Raw genomic sequence first — 27,040 nt, 5'->3', positions numbered from 1 at the left:
ACATATATATATATATCCTCAACCATATCATTTAACGTCCGTTTTCTATGCTGGCATGGGTTGGACGGTTTGACTGAGGACTGGCAAGCCAATAGGCTGCACCAGGCTCCAATCTGATCAGGTAAGGTTTCTAAAGCTGGATGCCCTTCCTAACACCACCACTCTAAGAGTGTAGTGGGTGCTTTTTATGAGCCACCGGCACAGGAGCCAATCAGGGGACACTGGCATTGACCATGTTCGGATGGTGCTTTTTACATGCCATCAGCACGGGAGCTAATCAGGGTTGGACAGTTTGACTGAAAACTGGGGAGCTGGGGGAGCTGCACCAGGTTCCAATCTAATCTGGCAAGGTTTCTACAGCTGGATGCCCTTCCTAACACCAACCACTCCAAGAGTGTAGTGGGTGTTTTTTGTGCTACCAGCATGGGTGCCAGTCAGACGGCACTGGCATTGGTTCAGCAGGTCTTCGCAAGCACAGCATATCACCCAACGATTGAAGAGTGCTTTCAACAGGCCAGTTACATGACACTGGCATCAGCCGTGACTACAATCTCATTTGACTTGCCGGGTCTTCTCAAGCACAGCATATCTCCAAAGGTTTCAGTTGCTTGTCATTGCTTCTGTGAGGCGCAACATTCGAAGGTCATGCTTCACCACCTCGTCCCATGTCATCCTGAGTTTTACTCTTCTACAGGTTCTTTCCGCCATTAGAGTGAGACAATTTTTCACACAGCTCTCCTCATCCATATGCATCACATGACCATACCAGTACAGTCATCTCTCTTGCACACCACATCTGATGCTTCTGATGTTCAACTTTTCTCTCAGCCCGTCGTATATATGTATGTGTATATATATATATGTGTGTGTGTGTGTGTGTGTGTGTGTGTGTGTGTGTGTGTATGTGTTTGTGTGTCTGTGTTTGTCCCCCCAACATCGCTTGACAACCAATGCTGGTGTGTTTAGGGCCCCCTTAACTTAGCAGTTCGGCAAAAGAGACCGACAGAATAAGTACTAGGCTTACAAAGAATAAGTCCTGGGGTCGATTTGCTCGACTAAAGGCGGTGCTCCAGCATGGCCACAGTCAAATGACTGAAACAAGCAAAAGAGTAAAAGAGTATTCCTGTAGAATCATTCTTTTATAGAAACCAATGTAGAAGAGATATCAAAAAATCATTAGGAGGAGAGGAAAAAATGGAAAGATTATTAAAAAATTTAGTTAAAATTTTTAATTAGGAAAATCTAGCTCATTTTCTTTTTTACCTCTAATTTTTTCTTCTCTTCTTCCTTCTTAGCATTTTTCAGCTTGTTTTGTTCTTGTCTGATTTGGTAACGGCTTACAGTCGGTAATGCTTCAAATCCCATTTCCATCCAGTTGTCTCTCTAGATAATAAAATACACAAATATATATATGTGTGAGTGTGTGTGTGTGTGTATGTGTATGTGTGTGTGTGTATATATATATATATATATATATATATATATAGACAGAGAGAGACAGACAGACAGAGACAGAAAGAGATATATAGATAGATGGATGGATGGATGGATAGATATAGATATTTAAGCCTATATGGGTTACGAGCTTAAAATATCGGGTGGTGTGGGTTATGGTCTTGTCACCTGCATCGTAAATCAGGTAGGAATCATACCCAATGACTGGTGTAGCAGTACCATAGTCAACTGCTACAAAGGTAAAGGTGATGCTTTAGATACAAATAACTACAGGAGTATCAAATTGCTGGATCAGGTGATGAAGGTCATGGAGAGGGTCATAGCCCAACTAATTAGGGAGAGAGTTAGCCTAGATGAGATGCAGTTTGGGTTCGTGCCAGGGAAAAGCACCACTGATGCTATATTTCTGGTAAGGCAGCTGCAGGAGAAATACCCAGCCAAGGATAAGCCTCTGTACTTGGCTTCTGTTGATTTGGAGAAAGCCTTTGACAGAAGTCCCCAATCCCTTATCTGGTGGGCGATGCAGAAACTAGGGGTAGACAAATGGTTGGCAAGAGCTGTACAGGCTCTGTATAGGGATGCTGTCAGTCAGGTGAAGGTTGGCAACGAGTATAGTGAAGAAGTCTGGGTAGAAGTAGGGTATCCATCAAGGATCAGTCCTCAGCCCTCTCTTATTCATCATAATCTTTCAGGCAATAACAAAGAGATTGTGAAGGTACCTGTAGAAGGGGTTAGGGTTAGGAAGATGTGGGATGAAGCAGTGAGAAAGGATCTTCAAACACTGAGCCCCACTGAAGAAATAAGAAGGGACCAGGAGATGTGGCGATTTGCTGTACTTGATAAGACATTTTAAGCTAAGTAAAATTGCTATCTTCCACATATACAGGCTTGTCCTTTCAGGTGTGAGTGCCACTTAAAAAGCACCCATGCCGGTGTTGCGTTAATACACCTGTACCAGTGCAGTGTAAACACACCCATGCAGGTGGCATGTAAAAAGCACCCAGCACACTATGATAAGTGATTGGCATTAGGAAGGAGATCCAACTGTAGAAACCATGTCAAAGCAGACAGTTGGAGACTGGACAGCTCCCTGCTAGCCAGCTCCTTGTCAAACCATCCAACCCATGCCAGCATGGAGAGTGGATGTTAAACGATGATGATGATGATGATGATAAATGAGTACTGTTTCTTTGATATATTCTTCTTTATGTAGAAAGAATAGAGTTATGAAAATTAAAGACAATAAACTGAATCATAACCATTAACCCTTACTATGCTAATTAAATTTTTCCTGGTGATGTAACATGTACCATATGATGTAATCATATACAAATCAGTTCTTGCAACTTTTTTCTATTTGCCAGTAAATGTAAAAGGTGTGCACTATATCATATGAAATGTGAAGAATTCTTGAAAATACCCAGCTATCAAAAACAAATAAACTCAGTTCTCATGCCTCAAGTGTATATGAACAGAACTGAGTATACTCAGTTCCCATGCAGTAAGAGTTAAGCATAATTAATTAAACAATACATTTTCTCCAAATATTTCAAAACCTTTGAGGTCTTGTGCTCACCTAGGAATAAAAGGGTTAAGAAAGTAAGAACCATACCTTTAAAGGTGCATCTGAAGATGGATTTGTTGCAGGAACTGCAGCAGGTTTTTTAACCCACTTGCCTTCATTATCAGAGCTTTCCTTTATAAATACATAAACAATTTCTTTGTTTTTATCTCAAATCAATGTGAGACAGTAAAAAAATAACTAAAATAAAATCAAAATTTAGTTACATGTAGTGTAAAGATGAAAAGCATTAAATAAGATTGTCCAACAAATTTTCAGTTTCCATAACATTCAACAACAAAGTCAACTGATCTTTACTACAAATATATTGATTACAAAATTTAAAATTAGTCTTTAATGTGCACCTCAGCATTTGATGGAAATTCAGAAATAGGTAAGGTTTGACAACAGGGAATGCATCTGGTTATTAAAAATCTTCCCAAGTAAACTCTGTCCAACCCATGTAGGCTTGGAAAAGTAAATGTCAAAGAGGATGACAATGATCCATTTACAAAAGAAAGCCCAGTGTCCATGATCATCTTCAGAGATTCTGAGATTAGTAACAAGAAGGGAGAAAGTTAGTCTCAGACCCAAATCCTGGCCCAAATGCTTACAACACAATGAATTCAACAAAAGGCATTTAAAGCCAAGTGGTGGTGTTAATTTGGGCAATAGATGAAGTCTACCAACCAAAATCAGGAACAGTCATTTTACCGAGCTTCTATATCATTTCCATTTACTAAATTTCACTCAAGATTTTTAATTAACCCAAAACTTTAAAAGAAGACACTTGCCCAAGGTGTCAGACAAATGAATTGAACCTGAAATCACAGAGTTGTGAAGTGAGGTTCTTAACCACACAGCCATACCTGTAGTCAGTGATAACATCTGACTAGTTGTTTAGCAGTAAGTGGCCAGTTACAGCAACAGTTTTATAAATAGCAACTGGCCTATTTCACAAAGTGACAACGACACATCTTTAGAAAGATAACTTAACACTTACAGAATCGGATGATTCTGAATCACGGTGCTGTTTCTTCTCTTTTTTATGTTTCTTCTTTTTTTTCTTCTCTTTCTTTGATTTCTTTGATTTGGTTTTGTGTTCACTCTGCAACATTATAAAAATTTAAGGATTAAAAAAACTGACAATCTGTTGGTTATAATGACAAGGGCTTCAGATGATCCAATCAATGTTGTAAGAGCCTGCTCATGAAATTAACATGCAAGTGGTGGAGCACACCACAGACACACAGACCCTTAATATAGATTCATCATGACACAGAATGTGACAAGGCTGGCCCCTTTCGAATTACTGGTACAACTCACTTTTGCCAGCTGAGTGGACTGGAGCAATGTGAAATAAAGTGTCTTGCTCAAGGACACAATGTGACACTAAGAGTTGAATTCATGATCTTACAACCATGAACCAAATACCACCAATCCACGTGACTTCATCATCATCATCATCATCATCGTTTAACGTTCGCTTTCCATGCTAGCATGGGTTGGACGATTTGACTGAGGACTGGTGAAACCGGATGGCAACACCAGGCTCCAATCTAAATTTGGCAGAGTTCAGGATTCAAATTTGAGGTTTAAGATGTAACAAAATACCATTCTCAAGATAGAGATAATTTGAGACAGAATTATCACTATGTATCATGTACTGCACAGGCACTTTTACTTATTTCTTTATTGCCCACAAGGGGCTACACACAGAGGGGACAAACAAGGACAGACAAACAGATTAAGTGGATTATATCGACCCCAGTGTGTAGCTGGTACTTATTTAACCAACCCCAAAAGGATGAAAGGCAAAGTCGATCTCAGCGGAATTTGAACTCAGAACGTAAAGACAGACAAAATACCACTAAGCATTTCGCCCGGCGTGCTAACGACTCTGCCAGCTCGCCGCCTTTTTTTTCTTATTTCTTTATTACCCACAAGGGGCTACACACAGAGGGGATAAACAAGGACAGACAAAGGGATTAAGTCGATTACATTGATTAATAATACAAATAAAAAGTGTAAATCATAGACAAATGAACAATAGTAGTTAGCAGTAAAAGTAACCATGAAATTTGTTCCAATGCTCAAAGAGCTTTGTAGAAGTTATTGATAGCTTCTTTCATCTAGGTAATCTAATTACCAGTGGAAGAAGGTGTTCCAGAAGTATAGTGTCTACAGTGGAGAATGAATAGGAAAATGTTTATGAGAATATTACCTCTACAGACAACAAAGGCATTCTCTCTCTTTCTTTGAGTGAAGGGTAGATTGTATGATGTTTGTGTACAAAATGCAAAGTTGTATGGTAGCAAAACCTAGGCATTGAATATGAAGAAAATATAAGGACCAGAAAGAGATGAAGCAAGCATGTTGTGTTAGATGAGTAATGTTAGTGTACACAATCAATGGACCACATGTGAGCCAAGAGAGAAAAACTGTATATACAAGATGTCAGATGGAGTGTGCAAGACAAAAGACTGATCTGATATAAACATGTAATGAGCATGGAAGATGACAGCTAGATAAAGAAGAGTGACATATTTAAAGTAGAAGGAACATGAGAAAGAGGAAAACTAATGAAGATAATAGGAGAAAGTGTTGGAAGCTGAACAGAGGATGATGAACTTCATAAAGAAAAGGACAAAATGGTCACAACAAAAAATGGGAGCCTATGTTGACAAAGACCATACAATAATCCAAGCAAGTATGGAAAAACAGACATAAGATGATGATGATTGCTTACTTGTTTATCAATTCTCTCCAATACAGATGGCAACATCCAGTCATCATATCCTTTCTGTTTTGCAATTTCCTTTTTTCTTTCAGCTTTTCCATAATCAGATTTTGCCTTTAAAAATAAAAAATTTGAAATTCAAAACAAAACAATAAAAGAGTCACTGTTAAAAAACTTCACTACCATTTCAAGTGACAATTCAATCAATTTTATTTTTACCTTTCACCTATGAAAATTCTGTTTCGTTTAATTTAACTACATATTGGGGATTTTAATCCAGAGGGTGTCCACAAAGTCTGGGTACATGGGGATTAACACATACTTTAAGAAATTATTATTTCTTATATTTAATTGTTTATGATATGATTTTATTTACTCCATGTACCCAGACTTTGTGGACACCCTGTAGCTTAACTCCACCTCCTGCCTTTTTGGAAACCTTTAGCAGAGTTACTCTATTGCAAGCATTAGGCCGAGGTCTCCAGTTTGAGACACCAAAAAGAGTCATAGTTACTGTGCTTTCTCTTCTGACAAAAACATATTTAAAAAAAAAAATTCACACAGAGTAACCAGAAGAAAACTAACCAAACCATAAGAGACAAAATGATTCAACGTAAAGATGTGATTATGGTTTAACCCTCTAACATTCAGATTAGTCAACCAAATGTAATGCATGTTTATTCACATTGTCTTGAATCAATCATGCATTATCTTGTAGCTTCAAAATTTTGATGATGGAATTGTTATTTTTAGAATGACATTGTAGGGAAGGTGTGAGAGGTTGGATCTAGATGGTTTAAATGCTAAAGGGTTAAAATTGCTACATTTTTCTGTAAGATTTAGAAACAATATCCACGCAACTACATGGTTTCAGCTTCAGCATCACTTGCACAAGTATCTTCTAATATAGCTCTAGATCAACCAACGATTTGCGAGTGAATCTGGTAGACAGAAACTGTGTAGAAGCCCATCATATTATATATATATATATATAATTTTTACGGCATAACTACAGAGTTCTACCCCACAGACTTTGGAAGGTCATAACTTTCAGAAAAATGAATATTTTTTAATGAAATTTTCTATGCATATTGTATTTATTATGTAGATCCCACTCGGTGGTGTTTCGGAGCAAGTCGTCCATAATTGTTTCATTTTTCTCTATTATGTGCGTATGTGCATCCGTAGATTTGTACTGAAGTAATATGCTGCTTCTGTTCTCTTCTACTTCTCTATTAGAAACGTTTACTTTGGAATTTACTTCTATTGAGAAAAAAAAATCGTGTGCATTTTATTTTTAACGTAAGTTTTCTTATGACGACTTCTCTCTTCTGCTTATTACTTCATTAGAAATCTACGGATGCACATACGCACATAATAGAGAAAAATGAAACAATTATGGACGACTTGCTCCGAAACACCACCGAGGGGGGAACGCTTCTCAAAAATAACCTGCAGTTGTTTCCTTCAAAATTCCTACATGCTCGAAATGTACATACATCAAGGTATATTTGTAGAAAATTTCACGAAAAAATATTAATTTTCATGGAAGTTAAGAAGAATTTAAGTGGACTCTGTTGGAATTTCCGAAAATTGTCCCCCACCCCCATTCCAAAACACTTTCACCGAACATTTTTGTATATTCGGAATCTACATAATAAATACAATATGGGGTAGAACTCTGTAGTTATGCCATTTTTACAATTGCTTTCCATGCTGGAAATAATACCGAGTACTTTTGCAGTCTCTTTTTGTTCCGAGTTCAAATTCCTCAGACGAGTACTGGTTCGATGTCCAAAACTTTGAGGCTGTGTGACTTTGTTAGAAAACAATAATATAATACTGATAACAATCAATCTAAAAACAAATCAAGCAATTTCGCAAATATAATCTCTGTACGAAGTTTACGATCAAAAGTTACCCGAAATTAAAATAATTCAGGACATTCGAAATGGAAAACAAATGTTATGGATTATCTTGGATATTTATATGAGAGGTTTGTATATATTTCAAAACGACTAATATACACACCTGAGAAAACAAACTTAATCTATAATAATTTTAAAAATTATTATTAATTACTAATATCATTAAATATTTAAATAATGTAATATTTTGTGGTTGGGGAAGTCTTTATTTACTAATTATTGATAAAACAGGTGACTGGGTCGATTGTCAATTTCAATGTGTATATTTGTTTCCCTTTATAGTTTTCAACTCTCACGGTTAAAATACAAAATAAGCGTTAATATTTTTCTAATGAAGACTTAACCTTTTTAATGACATCTTGCCGAGCCTTTCTCAACTGCTCCCGTTCTTCTTCGATCGCAAAACAACTTCTAAAAGCAATTGGTTCCATTTTCTCTGAATGTTTTCAACAGGAAATTCTTATCAAACCGGTGTAATAGTCTCCATTCTAAACGGTGTTTAGTGAAACATTGATACCAATTATATTTTACCGACAAGGGAAACTGAACATTTATTTCAGTTATTTCCCAAATGGTTTTTCTCCTTACGAAATTGATGGTTCTACAGGGTGTCCACAAGGTCTGGGTACATGGAGTAAATAAAATCATAACATAAACAATTAAATAATTTCTTAAAGTATGTGTTAATCCCCATGTACCCAGACTTTGTGGATACCCTGTACATTCTTGAGTGTTTTAATATTTTTTCTCTTAAGAGCTTTTTTTTTTTCAGCCATTCAACAACGATGCACTTTTGATGCTTATCATGAAATGAATAAGTTTATTTTTATACTAGCTTAAAAGCCACCCTCTTGTGGAGGGCTCTTCATTGGACCTTGGGCCCAACAATGACTCTTCATGTATTGAGTACGTATTAAATTTTATTAAACTTGACCAATATTTTTCAAGCAATGAACAATTTTCATCAAAACAATGAAATAATTTGTCAACTTGGAACTTATTGCAAAGCTGCAGGATAAACATTTTTTGTCTTCCCATTCAGGGGTCAGTACAATTTTTTTTTCCCGTCTAACCTCTCTCTCTCTCCCTCACTCTCTTTCTGTTGATTGTTTTCTTTTCAATTATTACCATCACCAGTACCACCACCATTACCATAGACACACCATTCAGACTTCTGACGCCACCACCATCAATTCCTTTGACTTCACTGCCTTCCTCTTCACCACTGTCTTTCACATCGCTTACTATCACCGTTGTCCCTGACTGCTTCAGCTACCACCACCACCACCATTATCACCGGCACCTCTGCCTCTCTCACAACTACAGTTCATACTATTACTATTACCCCATTACCATCACAGCTATCAATCTACTAGCGTCTCTATGCCTACTATTACTCTCACCCAAACATGAGCAATAGTAGGAGCGTCAATGAATAGTGAGAGAGGGGATCAAAGTGTGACACACTGACACACAAAAATTAGTTTTCGCATTTATTATATTAGATGTAACTAGACTTACTCTGGTAAAGTATTCACGGAATTGTTTGTCAGTTTGTAGAATAGGAATTCACAGTACTTATGCATGTATATATATTTAACCTAACTTCTGGACATATTTAATTGGAACTATCCAAACAATAGTAGTCAATTTACATGAGTAGAGGCTTTTTTTTTGTGTGATTAAAATGTAGGTTTTAAACCAATGCTAGTACAACCAGCTTTAGGAACCCTACTACAAATTGACCTGTTTCCTCAACAAGAAACGCCACTGACTACCAACTGCTGTTCCACCACACAACATCTAAACAGCATCTATTATTTTAAATCTTTCTCTCCTTTGAGTATCCGATACAACGGCTGTCGTAAAACTAGATCTAATAGAGAACTACTCTCCTATGTCAACTCACCAGTTTCACTTGACCTCAAGAAACTTCATGTAAACAAACTATTTGTATGCTGACACAGTCAAAACGATGTTTCTGACCATGTCTAGCTCTCAAACATCGGCTTTGCTTGTCATCTCTTTGACCAGTGGCTTTCTGTTAGGTATTACTATCATAGTACTCTCTCCAACCTACTCTCTGGTTTGTACCCAAGATTTAGCTTTGTGTACCACACATTTTTACCTCCATGCATCAGCAACTTACTTGTCATGTCCAGCAATGCCCACTCCAAGACAGATGATACCACACTTCATGTCTTCCTAACCTTCTATAGAAGTGATAAACAGGAAAGATAAATTGTAGTCTGATGCTGGCTGAAACTTTGCCAATCAGCTGGATAGCATTTTTACCTCTAGTAATAAATCAAATCATTGAAATTAATTACTCCAAGACAAAAGAAAAAAAAAACGTCAGTGTTGCCATATTTAATGTGGTGAGCATTGCCTAATAATGAGGGTTTATATGGGAAGGAAGACAACTTTGAGCATGTTTAGTTTTTTTTTTAAATTTTTTTATTTTTTAGACCACATTAGTGAAGAACTATTATTTGTGATTCTCTTATTATTAGTTCAGCTAGTAATTTCAAGTCTATGCTTCATTGACGAAGTCTAATCAGATTGAAACATACTGAAAATTATATTCTGTACTTCCTGAAAAGATTAAAATAGTTATTATGCTAATGTTGTATGTCACCACAATTATTTCCAATTTAGTGTTTAATGTCTAACACTAACTTAACTGTTTTCTACATAATCTAGGATATTTGTGTGTGTGTAGCAGCTGTATTATCTTAGATATGTGTGCAGTACTTCTGTGAGGGTTTCTCTTGTGAGTTGTTGAAAACCAGCTACAAACCAGGGCTGTTCATATATTTTCTGATTCTAAAGCAGCAGTTTTGACAGTCAGGGCTGGAATTAGGCTGGAAAGATCCTAAGCTATATAAAGTATGGAGAACCCCTTATTGAAAACATGTATGTCTTTTAATCCTTTTGAAACCCTAAGCTGTAGGGTTGTTCAGTTTATATCTAAATCCTACACAGTTGGCAGTGCCATAGCTGCATGGTTGCTTTAAAAGATCATCAGAATTTGTGAAATTTAGCATTAATTTCAGTGTTTTGTTGTTATTCATCAATGTGGAATTGTACGAGATTGTTTCTTTGCCCCATTTAAGAGCATTTTCAAAGTGTTTATTTATGGAAGCAGTGCATTCTGGCAAGAGGTGTCTAGACTGTATATAGATGACACTCCTTTTAAATCCTGAGAGATGAGTGGCAATAATTTAAAACTCATGTGGAGCTTCCCAGAATGTTCTGGCCAATGGAGTTGATATTCAGTTTGAAGTTCTGCATTTTAATTCCAAGACAAAAAAAAAAAAAAAATTTTATGAAAATAAGAGAAGTTCTAGAGGATTGCTATATTTGGAATGAGAATTTAAATGACAAGTTTGATTTAAGATTATGGCTTAGTAGGCATGGTGTGATAAGGAAAAGCAGGTAAACTGGACTGGATTGGATTGGATGATAAACCGTTTGTCAAGAAAGCAGTACCCATGACAGGGTCTCTGAAACTAGGTATTCTTAACCCTTTAGTATTCAGAATACTCTGTCAAATGTAAAGCTTATTTATTAACATCGTTTTGAATTAATCATGCATTATTTCATAGCTTCTAGATTTTGATGACGTGATAGTTTATTTTTAGAATGATATTGTAGGATAAGTGTGAGAAGCTGGATCTAGCCAGCCTGAACATAAAATGGGTAGAATTTTTGGGCCATGTATAGCTGGTTTAAATACAAGGAGGTTAAACTAGAAAACGAATCTGAATGCTTCCAAAACAATGGACTTTTCTCAAGGCACCCAGAGTGTCAGGGGGTAAGTATTATGCCGGGTAGAGGATTAAATCTATCATCCAAGTAGGCAATAGCAGGATTTGAACTAAAGAAACAAGGGAACTGGAACAAATACCGTAAGGCATTTAGTGAAACATTCTTACATTTCCATCAATCCAACACCATGAATTAATATTTTTAATTTTTAAATTAACCTTGAAAGGATGAAAGACAAAATTAACCAGTGGCATCCGAATTATTTTATTCAAGAGCTAACACCATTGTAGTAACAATAGAAGAGACAGGGGTATAATGTTTTCAGTGGGTGTAAGTATAAATGATAGAAGAGACAAAATAATGGCTTCAGCCGGTTGTTGTAACAAATTAAAGAGACAAAGGAGTTATACAGTAAGTCAGTGGTTGTATTGTTAGTGTATCGGAGGTTCACTAATTAGAGAATGTTTTAAAGTTTAGTATTCCAGATTGACAGTTTGCTTATGGAAAGCTAACCAATCCTAGGCAATGTGATCAGAACTTGTGTGCAGAGTACTTCTACCTTGTATAGGATCAGCAGCTGTCCATAACTGAAAAAGTTTCTGCTCAGGAAGAGAAAGCCAAAAGTTTGGTTACTATTTTATAAATATGAGGTCACTACAAACCATAAATCTTAACATACAAGACAGAAAGTGCAAGGAGAGTATGTGCATGGAAACATTACATGTCTTAGTACTGCCTGTGCTTTAGAAGGCAAATGAAGGAGTAAAGCACCATGTCTATAGAGTTCCTGTGAAGAGCAGTCACACCAGGTATTATTAACTTTGGCTGTGTGGTACAAAGGCACAAATGTGGCTCTCTGGTAATAAGTTTGCTTCTCAACCACATGGTTTCAGGTTCAGGCCCACTGCATAGCAACTTCAGCAATTGTTTTTCACTATAGCTGCAGTTTTGGTGATGGATTTGGTAGAAACTTGTATATCTTGTGTTGGTCATTTGGCTGTGACCATGCTGGGGCACTGCCTTGAAGAATTTCTAGCCAAACGAATCAACCCCAGTGTTTCATTTTTTTTTAAAGCCTGGTGCTTATTCCATTGGTCTCTTTCACCAAACCACTAAGCTACAGGGATGTAAAAACACCAACAGCAATTGTCAAGTTATAGTGGAGGTCAAAAACAGACACACCTATATCAGGATTTTTTCAGTTTCCATCAACCAAATTCACTCACATGGATAGAAGAAGACACATACCTAATGTGTCACACAGTGTGTGTGTGTATGTGCATGTACATATGTCCTTGCTTTGATATCACGTGAGAGTGGTAAGCAAGCACTGTCTGTTTTCAATCTTCTGTGAAAAACGGTCAAGGGGAAATATTCAAATACTTGAAAACAAGTGAGAGTTGGCAACAGGAAGGGCACCCAGTCATAAAAAAATCTGCCTCAACATATTTCATCATGCTAACATAAAAAAGAACATTAAAACAATGGTTTTGAAATACATAATGATAGAACATAGCCACATGAGGTTTGTGGGATATCTCATCAATCAAAAGAAAAATAAAGATGTCAATAACAAAATAAAAAAAAAATAAAGACAGATCAAATTTCATTCCAATACTTTATTTTTCATTCTTTAAATTCCATTTCTTTTCCTTTTCCAACAGAAAAAACCATTTTAAGAAAGAGGAGTTATTCATAGATGATAACAAAATGTCTCAAGCTGCAATGGTTCATAAAGGTGCTTAGCTCTGAATTCTGTAGCATTATGTAAATAAAATGTGTCTCCCTTTGAATAGGAAACTAGTCTATCACAGGTAACAATTCCTGAACATCTACTAGTACCACCTATTCCAACTGGGTTGAACTGAGGCACATAACATTAGTGTCCTATCCAAAGACACAGAATACTTGCTGCATGAGCAGGTAGGCAGTTCAATAACTTAATTATTCACTTGGTGATTTCATGTCTACAGATGACAACAGCAAAAGGTGGGGAAAAAAATGAGTGTCATGTTGGTGCAAGAAGGGAAATAACTGACAAACATTTTTTTTCTCAAAGAGTGGATTATGAGGAAAATGGAAAAAAAAAACAAAAGAAAAAAGCCAAAGGGAAAGAAGTAAAATCTTTCCTTTTTCCTTTAATTTCAAAAGGAACAGCAAATAGATAATGATAATACTGGTTTCTTTCAAAATAAAATCTTTGGAATAAATCATGAAATAACAACCCAATTTTCATTCTAAGAAAAGAAAGATAATGACAAACAAATTAAGATACACATAAGAAATTCTTTGTAATAATACTTTTACTAACAAAAAAACAACAATGGGAGGAAAGAATAAATATAAAAATATACAGACAACAAAAAATATTTTATATACATCCAATAAATATAATTATTACAGGTTGTGCTTCTGCAGGAGAAATTTATAAATATATTTCTTTATAAACTGGATGATTTGATAGCGTATGCAATTATACAGTTCCACATTTAACGAACAGAAACCAAAAGGAAAAGAAAAAGTGCAGTTACCTGCTTTGAATACAATAACATACAAGGATATTACAATGAAGAAAAGGTTAAAACAAGTGGCTCTAACCAAGTAGAGGTATGATAGGAGGAGAGAGAAGTCTGGCAGCTAGATACATTTCCATGAACAATAATTGTAAGGAACATGGAAAGTTGTGAGAATAACACAAAACTATTTCAAAGAAAAGAAACTTTCAAGAAACTAGAAACAGTGAACATAAATTCTTACTTTGGATTAATTAACAAGGTAACTTTGTTTTTCAAACAAGGTGATGGAGAAAAAAATGTGATGGCAAAATAGCTAAGAAGTTATAAAATCTGGAATCCGAGAAAACCTGTGACGGTCTGCATCGGTAACAATAAGTTCACAGAAGAAAGTTTAGTTACTGTGAAGAGTGTAGAATCCAATGCTTCATGTTGTTACCCTTTGTCTAAGAGTGAGGAAGACAGAGTGAATAGAAGTTCTGTTTAGGTCAGAGTAATATAAATGAAGGAGGAATCGAAGCAGGAGGAAGGTCAAGATAGACAGAAGAGGGTAACGAGTTACAGGTTCTTTTGAACTTCAATTCTGGAATTTGCAGTTCCTTCACTTCATTCATCTGACCTCTGGGCCCCTCACACCACCTCTCTTACCACTCTCCCTATAACCCACACTTTTCCACTCCCATTTATTTATCTTACAGGTCAGGTAGCAACAGACCAACAGCGTCACTGTTTTGTCTCTTCCATTCTTGGACAAAGGTCTGAAATATCAGATTCTACATTTTTGTAGGTGCCAGTTATCTTTCAACAACAATAAATTCCAGTATAAACCACACTCACACACACACACACACACGCATATATTTGAATATATCTATGTTTGTATATGTGCATGTATGCACACACACATATACATACGCATGCACACAACACAAACGTCCATGCTTGTGTATATTTATATATTGATAATATAAGTTCAATTTTTAAATAGGAATACATGAATAACAACTGTATCTACATACTTTATTTCCATTACAAATATTCAAAACTACATTTTATTCTAAAATGGTCCCATTTATTTTCATTTAACAAATCAGATATTTCTAAAATGATACAAGACAGAAAATATCCAACAGATTATTTATCCAACTATAACGTTTGTAACATTTCCTTGTTACTATCTAATATTCACCATTAATATTGTCCACAAAATTTTGTTTTGTTTTTTCTACTAGCTAATGACTTATAGTTACTATCATTTTTCTTTTCAAAAAAAATGGATGAGTTATAAGTATTATTTATAGATGAAACCTGAGGTATCCCGATGAGGAATCAGATCAATATTATTTATTTGATGAAAAAAGAAATAAACAGTTATAAGTTTCATTTTAATTTCAATATACAATAGTCTTGAAATTTCTAAATACTTATTTTTTTTAATATTATTTAAATTTTAAAAGATATGTGTCTGTTTAATATATATATAAATAAGTATATAATAAAAAAGATTAACAACTGCAATCCATATCCTAAAGTAAAGATATTTTGATTAACTTTTTTAAATATTTTAATACAATTCTTGGATTGTCTTGAAATAAATAGTAGAGAATATTTTAACGAGAATCTATCTGAAAAATGTTATAACAGATCTTTAGGTTTATATTGAGATTAAAATTTAGGATCAAAATTTTAATAGTTAACTCGGATCAAATTATGCAAATATTGTATGCAAGTAGTTTCATTGTAATAATTCTATGGAGAAACTATAGCATTAACAATTGCATTCAATCCTCTGTTATACCATAAGTCACAAAAGAAACCCAACTTTGGATGTATCAAATAATTTTTTCTTTTTTTTTTTACCATTTACAAATACTATAACTTCCTTTGAAGATGCGATATATATATTTATACACACACACACACACGCACACATGCATACACACACACGTATATATATCGTTAATCTTGTGCATTGCCAACAATAGTCAATATAAACATGAAAAGCTGAACAATATCCAAATAAAGATTCAAAGCTGCAAAAATGTATTCTTCTGGTGATATTGAGTACTTGTGGCGTCCTCCAATCATCATCTGGGTATCAAATACCAGATACTGAAAATAAATACAAAGCAATATCAGTATAAAGCAATCTAATGAAAAACCATCAGAATTTATTCTGATGTGCCTCTAGTAATTACAATTTATATTTGAATTGACACTTATGCACCAAGTACAGTGCTTAGCCCTGCTTATGTCTGTCTTACCAAACTCGTTGTTAGCACTCCGTCGCTTACGACGTCGAGGGTTCCAGTTGATCCAATCAACGGAACAGCCTGCTTGTGAAATTAACGTGCAAGTGGCTGAGCACTCCACAGACACGTCTACCTTTAACGTAGTTCTCGGGGATATTCAGCGTGACACAGTGTGACAAGGCTGACCCTTTGAATTACAGGCACAACAGAAACAGGAAGAAAGAGTGAGAGAAAGTTGTGGTGAAAGAGTTCAGTAGGTTTCGCCACCATCCCCTGCCGGAGCCTCGTGGAGCTTTAGGTGTTTTCGCTCAATAAACACTCACAACGCCCGGTCTGGGAATCAAAACCGCGAGTCCGCTGCCCTAACCACTGGGCCATTGTGCCTCCTCACCAAACTCGTATGGATTAGACAAATACAAGTTACTGAAGCACTATTTTTACAGCCTTTTCTACTGCTGACCCTTGCCTATATCACAAAAAGGGAAGTTATCATTCTACCGATCAAACAATTTGACATGGGAATGTGAACATAGTTGGGCTTTTTTTCAGAGATGTGTAAATGTAAAGTATCACACACATACAAAAGGTTTGTAGATAGAGTGAATTTGGTAGACAGAAACTATTGATCTCTTTTGGCAAACCGCTAAGTTACAGGGAGATAAACATACTAACAGCAGTTGTCAAGCAGTGGGAGGGGGTGGACAAACAAAGACACACACACACATGGATATATACACACACACACACAATGGGCTTCTTTCAGTTTCCATCTACCAAATCCACTCACGGTTTTGGTTAGCCTGAAGCTATAGTAGAAAAGACTTGCCCAAGGTGCCATGCAGTGGGACTGAACCCGAACAATGTGGTTGGGAAGCAAACTTCTTATTACACGGTCACGCCTGCACCTGATCAATCAATTTATCTAATTAACCAATTATTTTTTAAGGTTGGATGCTCTTCATACTATGAGACACAAAAGGAATTTATCAGATAATGGTTATATTAAAGTTTAAATTCATTACTAGGTAGTCGGTATTCCATCATTTTAAGCCCCCAGTCACTGTGTCTCATAGAAGCTACAACAAAATGCTGTCATCCTCCTACATCTTTATTAAGATGGCTGAAGCGCTCCAAGTACACAGTGTAACTTTTGAAATAAAATAACAATAGAAAGAAAAATTTACTTACAAAACTGAAAAGTAGAGCTCCTAAAGCAGCATAGGCCAAAGTAGCATACTAGAAAAATATACAAAAAAAAACAATAAACATTAGAATTGTCAAAGATTCATTGAAAATAAACATATATAAACTGAAAGAGAATAAGTTATTATTTTTTTTATTAATAATCTGTATACAATGAGTTTTTATCTTTGGCCAGTAAGTGTTATTTCCTATTTGTTTCTGTCTCTCTGTCACACTAACCTTTCATCATCTGGCACAAGTTACTTGGTGACCCTGCCAGTGCTGGTGTCATGTAAAAAGCACCCAGCCACACTGTAAAGTGGTTGGTGTTTGGAAGGGCATCCAGCTGTAAAAGACCATGCCAAATCTGACCACCTCACCTGTGCTGGTGCCATATAAAAAGCACTCACTCCACTCAGCAGGGTTGCTGGTGTTAGGAAGGGCATCCAGCCATAAAAACCATGTCAAAACAGTTACAGAAGTCTGGTGCAATCTTCTGCCTGGCCAGCTCCTGTCAAACTGTCCAACCCATGCCAGCATGGAAGGCAGACATTAAAGGATGATGATGATCTACTAATGGTACATAGACCTTTGTATCTATCGCTCTTTGAGTCCTCTCATTCTCTTAGAGACAGTTCAAGAGAATAAATCATTTTCAATGTTCTCTTTTCTATGCTCGTATGGGTTGGGTGGAGTTTACTGAAGCAGATTTTCAATGGCTGATGCCTTTCCTGTCACCGACTTTCACTTGTTCTAAGCAAAATAATATTTCCCCATGACCAAACGCACTTTCACAGAACATTGGAAATGAATGACACTGCTTGTATGACAGTGACACTCATTTACAATATCAAGACAAGATGACACACACACCTATACAGTTTTAGTGTACTAAATCCACTCACAGGGTTTTGGTGAGCTCGGGGTTATAGTAAAAGACACATGCCCAAAGGTCCAAGCAGTGGGACTAAACCCAAAACCACATTGATGGGAAGCATGCTTTTCAAATACACAGCCACAACATGTACCTAATATATTATTCCTTTCCTTGTTTCAGTCATTTGAGTGTGGCCATGCTGGAGCACCACCTTTTGTTGAATTAATCGAACCCAGGACTTATTCTTTGTAAGCCTAGTACTTATTCTATTGGTCTCTTTTTGCTGAACCATTAAGTTACGGGGGACGTAAACACACCAACATCAGTTGTTAAGCAATGGTGGGGAGGACAAACACAAACACACAAATACACACATATATATACAACAGGCTTCTTTCAGTTTCTATCTACCAAATCCACTCACAAGGTTTTGGTTGGCCCAAGGCTATAGTAGAAGACACCTGCCCAAGGTGCCATGCAGTGGGACTGAACCCGGAACCATGTGGTTGGGAAGCAAGCTTCTTACCACACAGTCACTCCTGCGCCTATAGAAACTATAATTCTATTTCTCCAACAATTTTATTTTGCTGTAAAGAAATTTTAACAAATTTCAGTTCATAACTAATTTTTTCTATTCATAAATGAAAATAAAAGATCTTACTCTGTTTTGAATGATTGCACAAAGGATTCCGAAGACAAAGAGCACAATTAGGAACACAAACAGTAGGCCTCCCATTGTTGTGAAATCCCACTGAAATAAAATGTTTTTAAAATGAGAGAAAAAGCAAACAAAATTAATAAACCGAAGCAGGAAAATATTACAAATACATAAAAAATATTCTAAAATATACTGAAATCTTTTAAATTCACCTAATTCAAAATCTACAAAATTTCATCATCATCATCAATTCATGTACACATTCACTGCTGAAGAAGGCTGGGCAGTTTGACAAGACGCAATGAGGCCAAGGACTACATCACAATCCAATGTTTGCTTTGGCATAGTGATGCCCTTCCTTATGCCAACCACTTCATGGCATGTACTGGGTGCTTCCTTCATGCTACCAGTATTAGTGAAGTTGCCATGCAGCTTGCAAGACAACAAACCCTACAGTGTAACTTTATACAAAGAGATGAGGAGTAAAGTGAGAGTAAAATTATGAAAGAATGGGGCCAGAGTAGAAAAGGTTTCTTGCTGTAGAGGAGTGACATGACTACTCATCTTTTGGAAGAGAGATAGGGAGTGACCAGGTGGGGCTGGAAAGTGATAAAAATAGTGGAGCAGGAGTTAGGTGGACTTCAAGGTACAAGATGGGTGGGAATAAGTGGAGCAGAGGAAATTCTGTAGTACCACATAAATTTGTCCACTTGTTTATCTATATCATCCTCATCATCATTTAACGTCCACTTTCCATGCTGGCATGGGTAGACTGGTTTGACAAAAGCCAGCCAGGCAGAAGCCTGCACCAGACTTCTGCAACTGTTTTAGTAGGATTTTTACAGCTGGATGCTCTTCCTAACACCAACCACTCAGCAGAGTGGACTGAGTGCTTTTTACGTGGCACAAGCACAGGTGAGGTCAGTTTTGGCAAGGTTTTTACAGCTGGATGCCCTTCCAAATGCCAACCACTTTACAGTGTGGACTGGGTGCTTTTAAGTCTACATTGGTTTAAATGTCTCTAGTTGTAGTTTTAGTAAAGTTAGTGTTTAATCCTGCCTATATAATGATTGATTGAAATAATGAGGTTATTAAGCTTATGCTTTTGTATTATACTATGGAAGACGGTAGGGATTATAATTTTGTATGACTCAATAGAGTTGTTGCTGTTTAGTTATGTATTTAGAAGTGGTTGTACATTGGGTAAATGCATTTGAAAGTTGTGGCTTCTTTGGTTTGTTTGTTCCCAAACAACACTTATTTTAGGGATGTTGACACCGCCGACTGAATGGTACTGCCCAGGTGTTGAAACCATAATGATATCTGTGGGGTAGCTGATGATGGAGGTATGTTGGATTGTTCGTGTGGCTGTGAAACAGTATTATAACACATCCTTTTGAAATATTATATATATATATACACACACACACACACACACATACATACATATGTATCTTTTACTTGTTTTAGTCATTTGACTACAGCCATACTGGGGCAGGCCTTGAAGAGTTTTAGTTGAACAAATCGACATCAGGACTTTTTTTTTGAAGCCTACTACTTATTCTATCAGTCTCTTTTGCCAAACTGCTAGCTACAGGACTGAACCTGGAACCACGCTTCTTACTACAAAGCCAGGGCTACACACACACACACATATATATATCTATATATACACACACACACATCATCATAATCCTCATCATATATATATATATATATATATATATATATATATATATATATGGCAATATATAAATAATAAATAGTCTTATATTAATAATACAACACTTACTTTTGTCTGGAAGGCAAACAGTGTCAATGCAGCAGATACAAGCTAGAAAAAAAAAAGCAAAAGGAAAAACATGAAGTAGTGGTAATTTTAGGACATCATTAAATGATTTCAAACAATTTTACCAAGTGACCAAGAAGATAAAGGAAATGTGCATCTGGCTCTCCAGACATAATTGCAAAGGCATTCATCATCATCATCATCATCATCGTTTAACGTCTGCTTTCCATGCTAGCATCCACCCACAAATTTGAATTCTGACTCTGCAAGAGGAGATTAAAGTGGAACCTGTTATATTCACCAGCAACACTAGTAAGACTATGTACTCTATAAGACGGTTCTTCAGTAGAGTCGATTGTTGAGAGTATTTGTACCAGTTGCTGGTCTGAAGATATTCCTTCTCTCTTAGAGACTCTAAAAAGGGGTGATGGACAATACTTTACCTCCTCTGATTAAGTAATTAAAACTATAGAATTAATGAGACAAATGCTGAAGATATCTTATACAGGCAGAGTAACAAATATTGATGTCCTTAGAGAAGCAGTAACCACCAATATATTTAACATAAAGAGGCAACAGGCTAAGTTTACTGTAATTCTGATGAGAAAATACAAGCTTAAAAACTTAGTGATAACCGAGAAAGCGAAAGGAAGGACCCAGAGAAGACACAGAGAGAAAATACTCAATGACATTAGCAGAAGGATATATAAAAACTGACCTAATAACTTGCTAAATCTTGTATAGCACAGAAGGTCCATGATTGCTGATGCCTGTACACAGAGCACATAAAGAAAAATTAAGACCAATCTTAAAAGTAATACTTACTGCTGTGATACCAACAGCTATTAGCACTGCATCTTGATCATAATGGCTTTAAAACAATACAAATGAGAATTTTAAGTTTTAATGAATATCAAAAAACAATATTTTGGAAACAGGATTTACTTTCAAATGTTTTTTTTTCATCATTAAGATAAATAACAGTATTTAATTGGATATGTTTAGCCTTCATACTTCTGGCAACAGTTTTACAGACAAATGAGCAAATCAGTAGATAACTTTTAACCATGCCATCTTTTTTAATCTTAACTCAGAGATACAATGCAAATCAGAAATAAAAGTTGTTTGCGTTAACATATTTAATGATGCAAGCATTAAGAAAACAATAATACATTTAATAAAGATTAACAAGAGATATATATTTCTAAAATAACATTTCATAAAATTATTCTTAAAAAATCCACCTGACCAAGAACAGCAAATAATTTTTGCTCACCTTGAAATTGCTCCAAGTAAAAATCCTTCACAAACAGTCTGGAATTCAATAAATTAAATCATATAAATGAGCTGAAGATTTTATAACAAAAAGACTACACATTTTTAAAATGTTCACTGATTACTCAAATTTTTCACAGAAAAAACTATGAGATGAATTAGAACCATTATTTAATAGAATTGTGAGTGAACTCAAGATCATTAGTTTTTTGACAAATTAAAGTCAACAAATAAAATCAATAAAATGCTTAATGCATACTTACAAAGACACACAAAACGATGAAGTTGACAGGAAACTGTCGTCTTATATCAGGGCAGCAAGCCAGCATTATAAGTGTAACGAAGGTTAATACTCTAAAAGAAAATACAGAAAAGAAGTCTTAAAATACATTCATGTAACTGTAAGGATATTTACAAAGATTTAAAGTATGAAATCTTAAAAGACAAATGGTGTAAAGTGCAAAAAGGGAATCTATACAAGGATATGAGAAGTAGATATATTTCTAACAATTCCTGTCTGCGAAGTTCTTGGACCAAATCTTCAATCCAGCTACCATTCCAAATTAAACTGCTTTACTTTTATATTATAAAATTTTTGGTGAATCACAAGCATTAGCATTAGGAAGGGCATCCAGCTGTAGAAACCATGCCACAACAAACAATTGGAGTCTGGACAGCTCCTGCCAAACCATCCAACCCATGCCAGCATGGAAAATGGACATTAAAAAATGATGATTATGACAGCTCAGAAATTATACAAATACCATAAAATATTTTATGTAGCCAACAGTTTATAGCTTCTGCCAATATAAATGTCTTATAATTTTGGTACAAAGCCAGCAATTTTGAGGGGAAGGAGTAAGTTGATTATATCAATCCCAGTGCTCTACTGGTACTTATTTTATTGACTCCAAAGGGATGAAAAGCAAAGTCAACCTTCATCATCATCATCATCATTGTCGTTTAACATCCGCTTTCCATACTAGCATGGGTTGGACGATTTGACTGAGGACTGGTGGACCAGGAAGCGACACCAGGCTCCAATCTGATTTGGCAGCGTTTCTACAGCTGGATGCCCTTCCTAATGCCAACCACTCCAAGAGTGTAGTGGGTGCATTTACGTGCCACCGGCACGAGAGCCAGTCAGGCGGTACTGGTGACGGCCACGCTCCAAATGATGTATTTTACGTGCCACCTGCACAGGAGCCAGTCCATCGGCACTGGCAACGATCTTGCTCGAATGTCTTTTCACGTGCCACTGGCACAAGTGCCAGGGTGCCATACACACACACATCTGTCATTAGCAATCGAGCATGACCTAGTATATACTATGCTTTCTCTTATTGCTTTAGTTACCTATAGAGCTGTGAGCAAACAGACACCCTCTTGGCTCTCCTACCACTGACGCAGTGATGGACAAAGGGTTATTTGTCACTGTCCATACTATTATTTGCACCCCTCTGCAAACCATGTCCAGCAAGTGTGACAGAGTGGGTTCATCAAACCAGTATGATCTAAAACTCAAATTCACAGCCTCCACATTGGACTGTAATTGATGGAGAGAACGTGCTGAGGCCTTTGTCCAGCAGTGGACTGGATGTAGGCAATCCCAAATTAAAACACTTATGGTAATTGCATTTTTTTTTTTTTTTTTTTTCATATTTTCCAGCAAACAAGCCAAATTTTTCAGACCAAAATTTACAGCCAAACATGGTAGGACAACTTATACATCAAAACAGCTTTGGAGAACCAAAACCAAAAATTTCCATGCAGTATTTGGAAAGTTGGTGATGTTGGCTTGTATACCAGAAAAAATGGTAATCTAATTAGTTACATATTTCACAATTATATTATCATTTAAATTGTAAGGTGAATAGCAGCAATGTTTAAGGAAGGAGTTCTTTGACATAATTTCAAACTTTACATAATGTTTACACTTTTTAATACTTACAACGCTAAATACCATATCCATGGGTTGCTATGCGAGTATTCTTTGACTGGTGCTCTGAAAGTAATAACACATGCCATTAAGAACAATTAGAATTTCTTTTAACACATTATTTCTAACTTCCTTTTATAATTTATTCATAGCCATACAGTGTGAAAATGTTATAGTCTTTGTTATTTTACCAAAACTAACAGTCTTACATTAACAATGAAATTTAACAATGTTAAAAAGAAAGCTTTTTTTTCTCCCGCCAGAATCTTTACCAGCATACCACTAGGCATGTTAGCAAAGTCTTTCACGTTTTTTTACTTAATAAATTCATAATAAATTTGATGTTACTCTCACTACCGAGGCCCTGCATCAGTAAATGTTCTATTGTTATTCTTAAAGCTTGCTTCAAAATAACATCAATCTAACAGTTACACAGATTTCAATAATGCAATCCTACATACAAAGAAAGTAAAAAGAGACATGTAATCATGTTAAAAAAAAATACTGTGCCAAGCATGGCATGGCTTTGTGGTAAAAAGTTTGCTTCCCAACCTCATGGTGTCTGGGTTGTCGCACTGCATGGGACCTTGGGCAGCCTCAGGCAACCAAAGCCTTGTGAGCAGATTTAGTAAGGAGAAACTGAAATAAGCCTGTCGTATATGTGTGTGTGTGCCTTTGTGTCTGTGTTTGTCTCCCACCTCTGCTTGACAACCAGTGTTGGTTTGTTTACATTCCGGTAACTTAACAGTTTAGCAAAAGAACCCAATAGAATAAGTGCCAAATTTAAAGAAAATAAAACAGTACTAAAGTTGACTAAAATTTCTTCAATACGGTGCCCCAGCTTGGCCACAGATCAATGATTGAAACAAGTAAAACATAAAAGACTTAAGTTATTACTGAGTTTAAGGCAGCGAGCTGGCAGAATCGTTAGCAATCGGGACAAAATGCCTAGTGGTGTTTCGCCCATTGCAACTTTGTGAGTTCACATTCTTATTTCTTTATTGCCCACAAGGGGCTAAACATAGAGGGGACAAAGAAGGAGAGACAAATGGATTAAGTCGATTACATCGACCCCAGTGCGTAACTGGTACTTAATTTATCGACCCCGAAAGGATGAAAGGCAAAGTCGACCTCGGCGGAATTTGAACTCAGAACGTAACAGCAGACGAAATACCACTAAGCATTTCGCCCAGCGTGCTAATGTTTCTGCTAGCTTGTCGCTGAGTTCACATTCTGCCAAGGTCAACTTTGGCTTTCATCTTTTCAAGGTTGATAAGTACCAGTGAAACACTGGGGTCAATGTAATCGACTTAACTCTTCCCACAAAATTTCAGGCCTTGCGCCTTTAGTAGAAAGAATTATTCAGTTTTATCATTCTTGCACTGCATGTTGCCAATTGTCACAGTTCTTTGTCATCTTCGTATGGTTCAGCTTCTTGAGATGAAAGTTCAATTCAATGCAGCGACCTCTACCCATCACCCATTATCACTCATCTCTATCCTTCACTCTTTTTTACCAGGACCCATGCAAAACTATCTTCTACCATTCTCACAACCACTCATTTTTATCACCAGCCATCAGTCACTCATAACCCATCATGTTGCTTGTGATTCCTATTCAATTTCCTGACCAACATACAACTATCACTCCCTCTCCTGTTACCCTGTTACCGTTTCCACTCATCTCACACACACTGCTTTGGTCAACATGGACATTACTCTCCTGTTCACAGTGTCACGTTTGTTTTATATAAACAATATAGAAAGGGTTCTAGCCGTATAGATGAAAATCCGACCTCCCTTGGTCTGGCGACACGATAAAATGCACCCTGTACATGCTAAACAAAGAGACAACACTGGTTAGAGAAGACTCTTTAGTTTCACCAAGTGCATGATAACCTCTCTAATTCTGATACCACGATAGCAAGCACCCAGTACACACTGTAGAGTGATTGAAGGATGTCCGTCCAGCTGCAAAAACCATGCTAGAAATGAAATATACAAGTAAAAAATAGTCCCCCAATTCATTTAAAGGATAGTAACTCTAAAAGAGAATACACTTGGATGTAATGATCAGTCCAACCCATACCAGAATGAAAATCAGATGTACAGTAGTTATTGTGTATATACTGGTTTTAAATTCATTAGTTACCATGACCTTTGTAGGCCCTCTCAGATATGTGCGATCGATGTAGTGGATATCTTGTTTCTATAAAGTAGACATCTGCCAGAAAATACAGAGCAGCAAAGGTCTTGCATATACAGAATGAGGATAGGTGTAACATCAAATGAGCTTGGGCAGAGAGGGTAGGCAATCTGTTAGTTTAGAGTGCAGAAGATGTTATAGAAGAGAAAGAAAACAATGATATTGTTTGTGTGAGCCAGTAGTTAAAGCATATTGGTGAATGAGTCGGTAGAATGTCTTTTAAGTCATTTTTATGTAACAGCACTGTCTTAAAGATATGACCAGCACAGGCCATTGCATTACAGCAAAATGTTTGGGTAACATCTGTTAATAAACAAAAACAATAAATTGGAAAGCTTACACATAAAGGAAAAGTGCTATGATGCCAAGAGTAACCATCAGCTGGAGCATCAGAATACCATAAACCTTTCGAATAAAACCTGGAAAATAGAATTAACAAGTTTAAAATGGTAATCCAAATATTTTTTTCCTAAATATGCAAATCCAATACAAAGTGTGACATTAATTTATGTGAATAAATATATTTTGTTAGTTTGGAATTATACTGAATTCTTTAACCCTTACTATCATAATTCAAGAGGTGCACACAGAACAGCAAGAATCCAAACAATAACATGTCTGTTCATTTTCAATGTTCTAAAAAATTCAAATGTGAACTTCTGATGACCACTGGCTTTCATCATCATCATTTAATGTCCATGTCGAATGCTAGCATGGGTTGGACAGTTTGACAGGATCTCATGTCAAAGGACTGCATCAAGCTCTGTCTGTTTTGCCATGGTTCTTTATGGTTGGATGCCCTTCCTAATATCAATCACTTCACTGTGTGGACTCAGAGAAAAATCTCCCCCCCCCCCCCGCCCTTTAGACAATGTGTTCATAACGCACACAATTC

At 36.3% G+C, this 27,040-nt stretch overlaps 2 protein-coding genes across 2 annotated transcripts in view; both read right to left on the bottom strand.

The window, feature by feature from the left end:
- LOC106883006 (pre-mRNA splicing factor CWF19L2) overlaps positions 1–8,154 on the bottom strand; it is a 41,795-nt gene extending 33,641 nt beyond the window's left edge. Inside the window, exons 1-5 of the mRNA XM_014933869.3 lie at positions 8,029–8,154; positions 5,766–5,870; positions 4,020–4,124; positions 3,068–3,151; positions 1,264–1,383 (exon numbers count right to left, since the gene is read on the bottom strand). Of these exons, the coding sequence (XP_014789355.2) occupies positions 1,264–1,383; positions 3,068–3,151; positions 4,020–4,124; positions 5,766–5,870; positions 8,029–8,115 (501 nt within the window). The 5' untranslated portion in view covers positions 8,116–8,154. The remainder of the gene's footprint in view (positions 1–1,263; positions 1,384–3,067; positions 3,152–4,019; positions 4,125–5,765; positions 5,871–8,028) is intronic.
- A 4,900-nt stretch (positions 8,155–13,054) lies between these two features.
- Positions 13,055–27,040, bottom strand: part of LOC106883014 (protein lifeguard 1) — a 38,356-nt gene continuing 24,370 nt past the window's right edge. The window contains exons 3-11 of the mRNA XM_014933877.3: positions 26,486–26,564; positions 23,953–24,006; positions 22,265–22,355; positions 22,003–22,040; positions 21,552–21,597; positions 20,730–20,771; positions 18,941–19,030; positions 17,409–17,456; positions 13,055–16,080 (exon numbers count right to left, since the gene is read on the bottom strand). Of these exons, the coding sequence (XP_014789363.1) occupies positions 15,928–16,080; positions 17,409–17,456; positions 18,941–19,030; positions 20,730–20,771; positions 21,552–21,597; positions 22,003–22,040; positions 22,265–22,355; positions 23,953–24,006; positions 26,486–26,564 (641 nt within the window). The 3' untranslated portion in view covers positions 13,055–15,927. The remainder of the gene's footprint in view (positions 16,081–17,408; positions 17,457–18,940; positions 19,031–20,729; positions 20,772–21,551; positions 21,598–22,002; positions 22,041–22,264; positions 22,356–23,952; positions 24,007–26,485; positions 26,565–27,040) is intronic.

This window comes from Octopus bimaculoides, chromosome 6 (assembly GCF_046866305.1).
Source record: "Octopus bimaculoides isolate indiv1 chromosome 6, ASM4686630v1, whole genome shotgun sequence".
NCBI lineage: Eukaryota > Metazoa > Mollusca > Cephalopoda > Octopoda > Octopodidae > Octopus > Octopus bimaculoides.
This window is presented reverse-complemented; position numbering and strand designations above follow the sequence as displayed.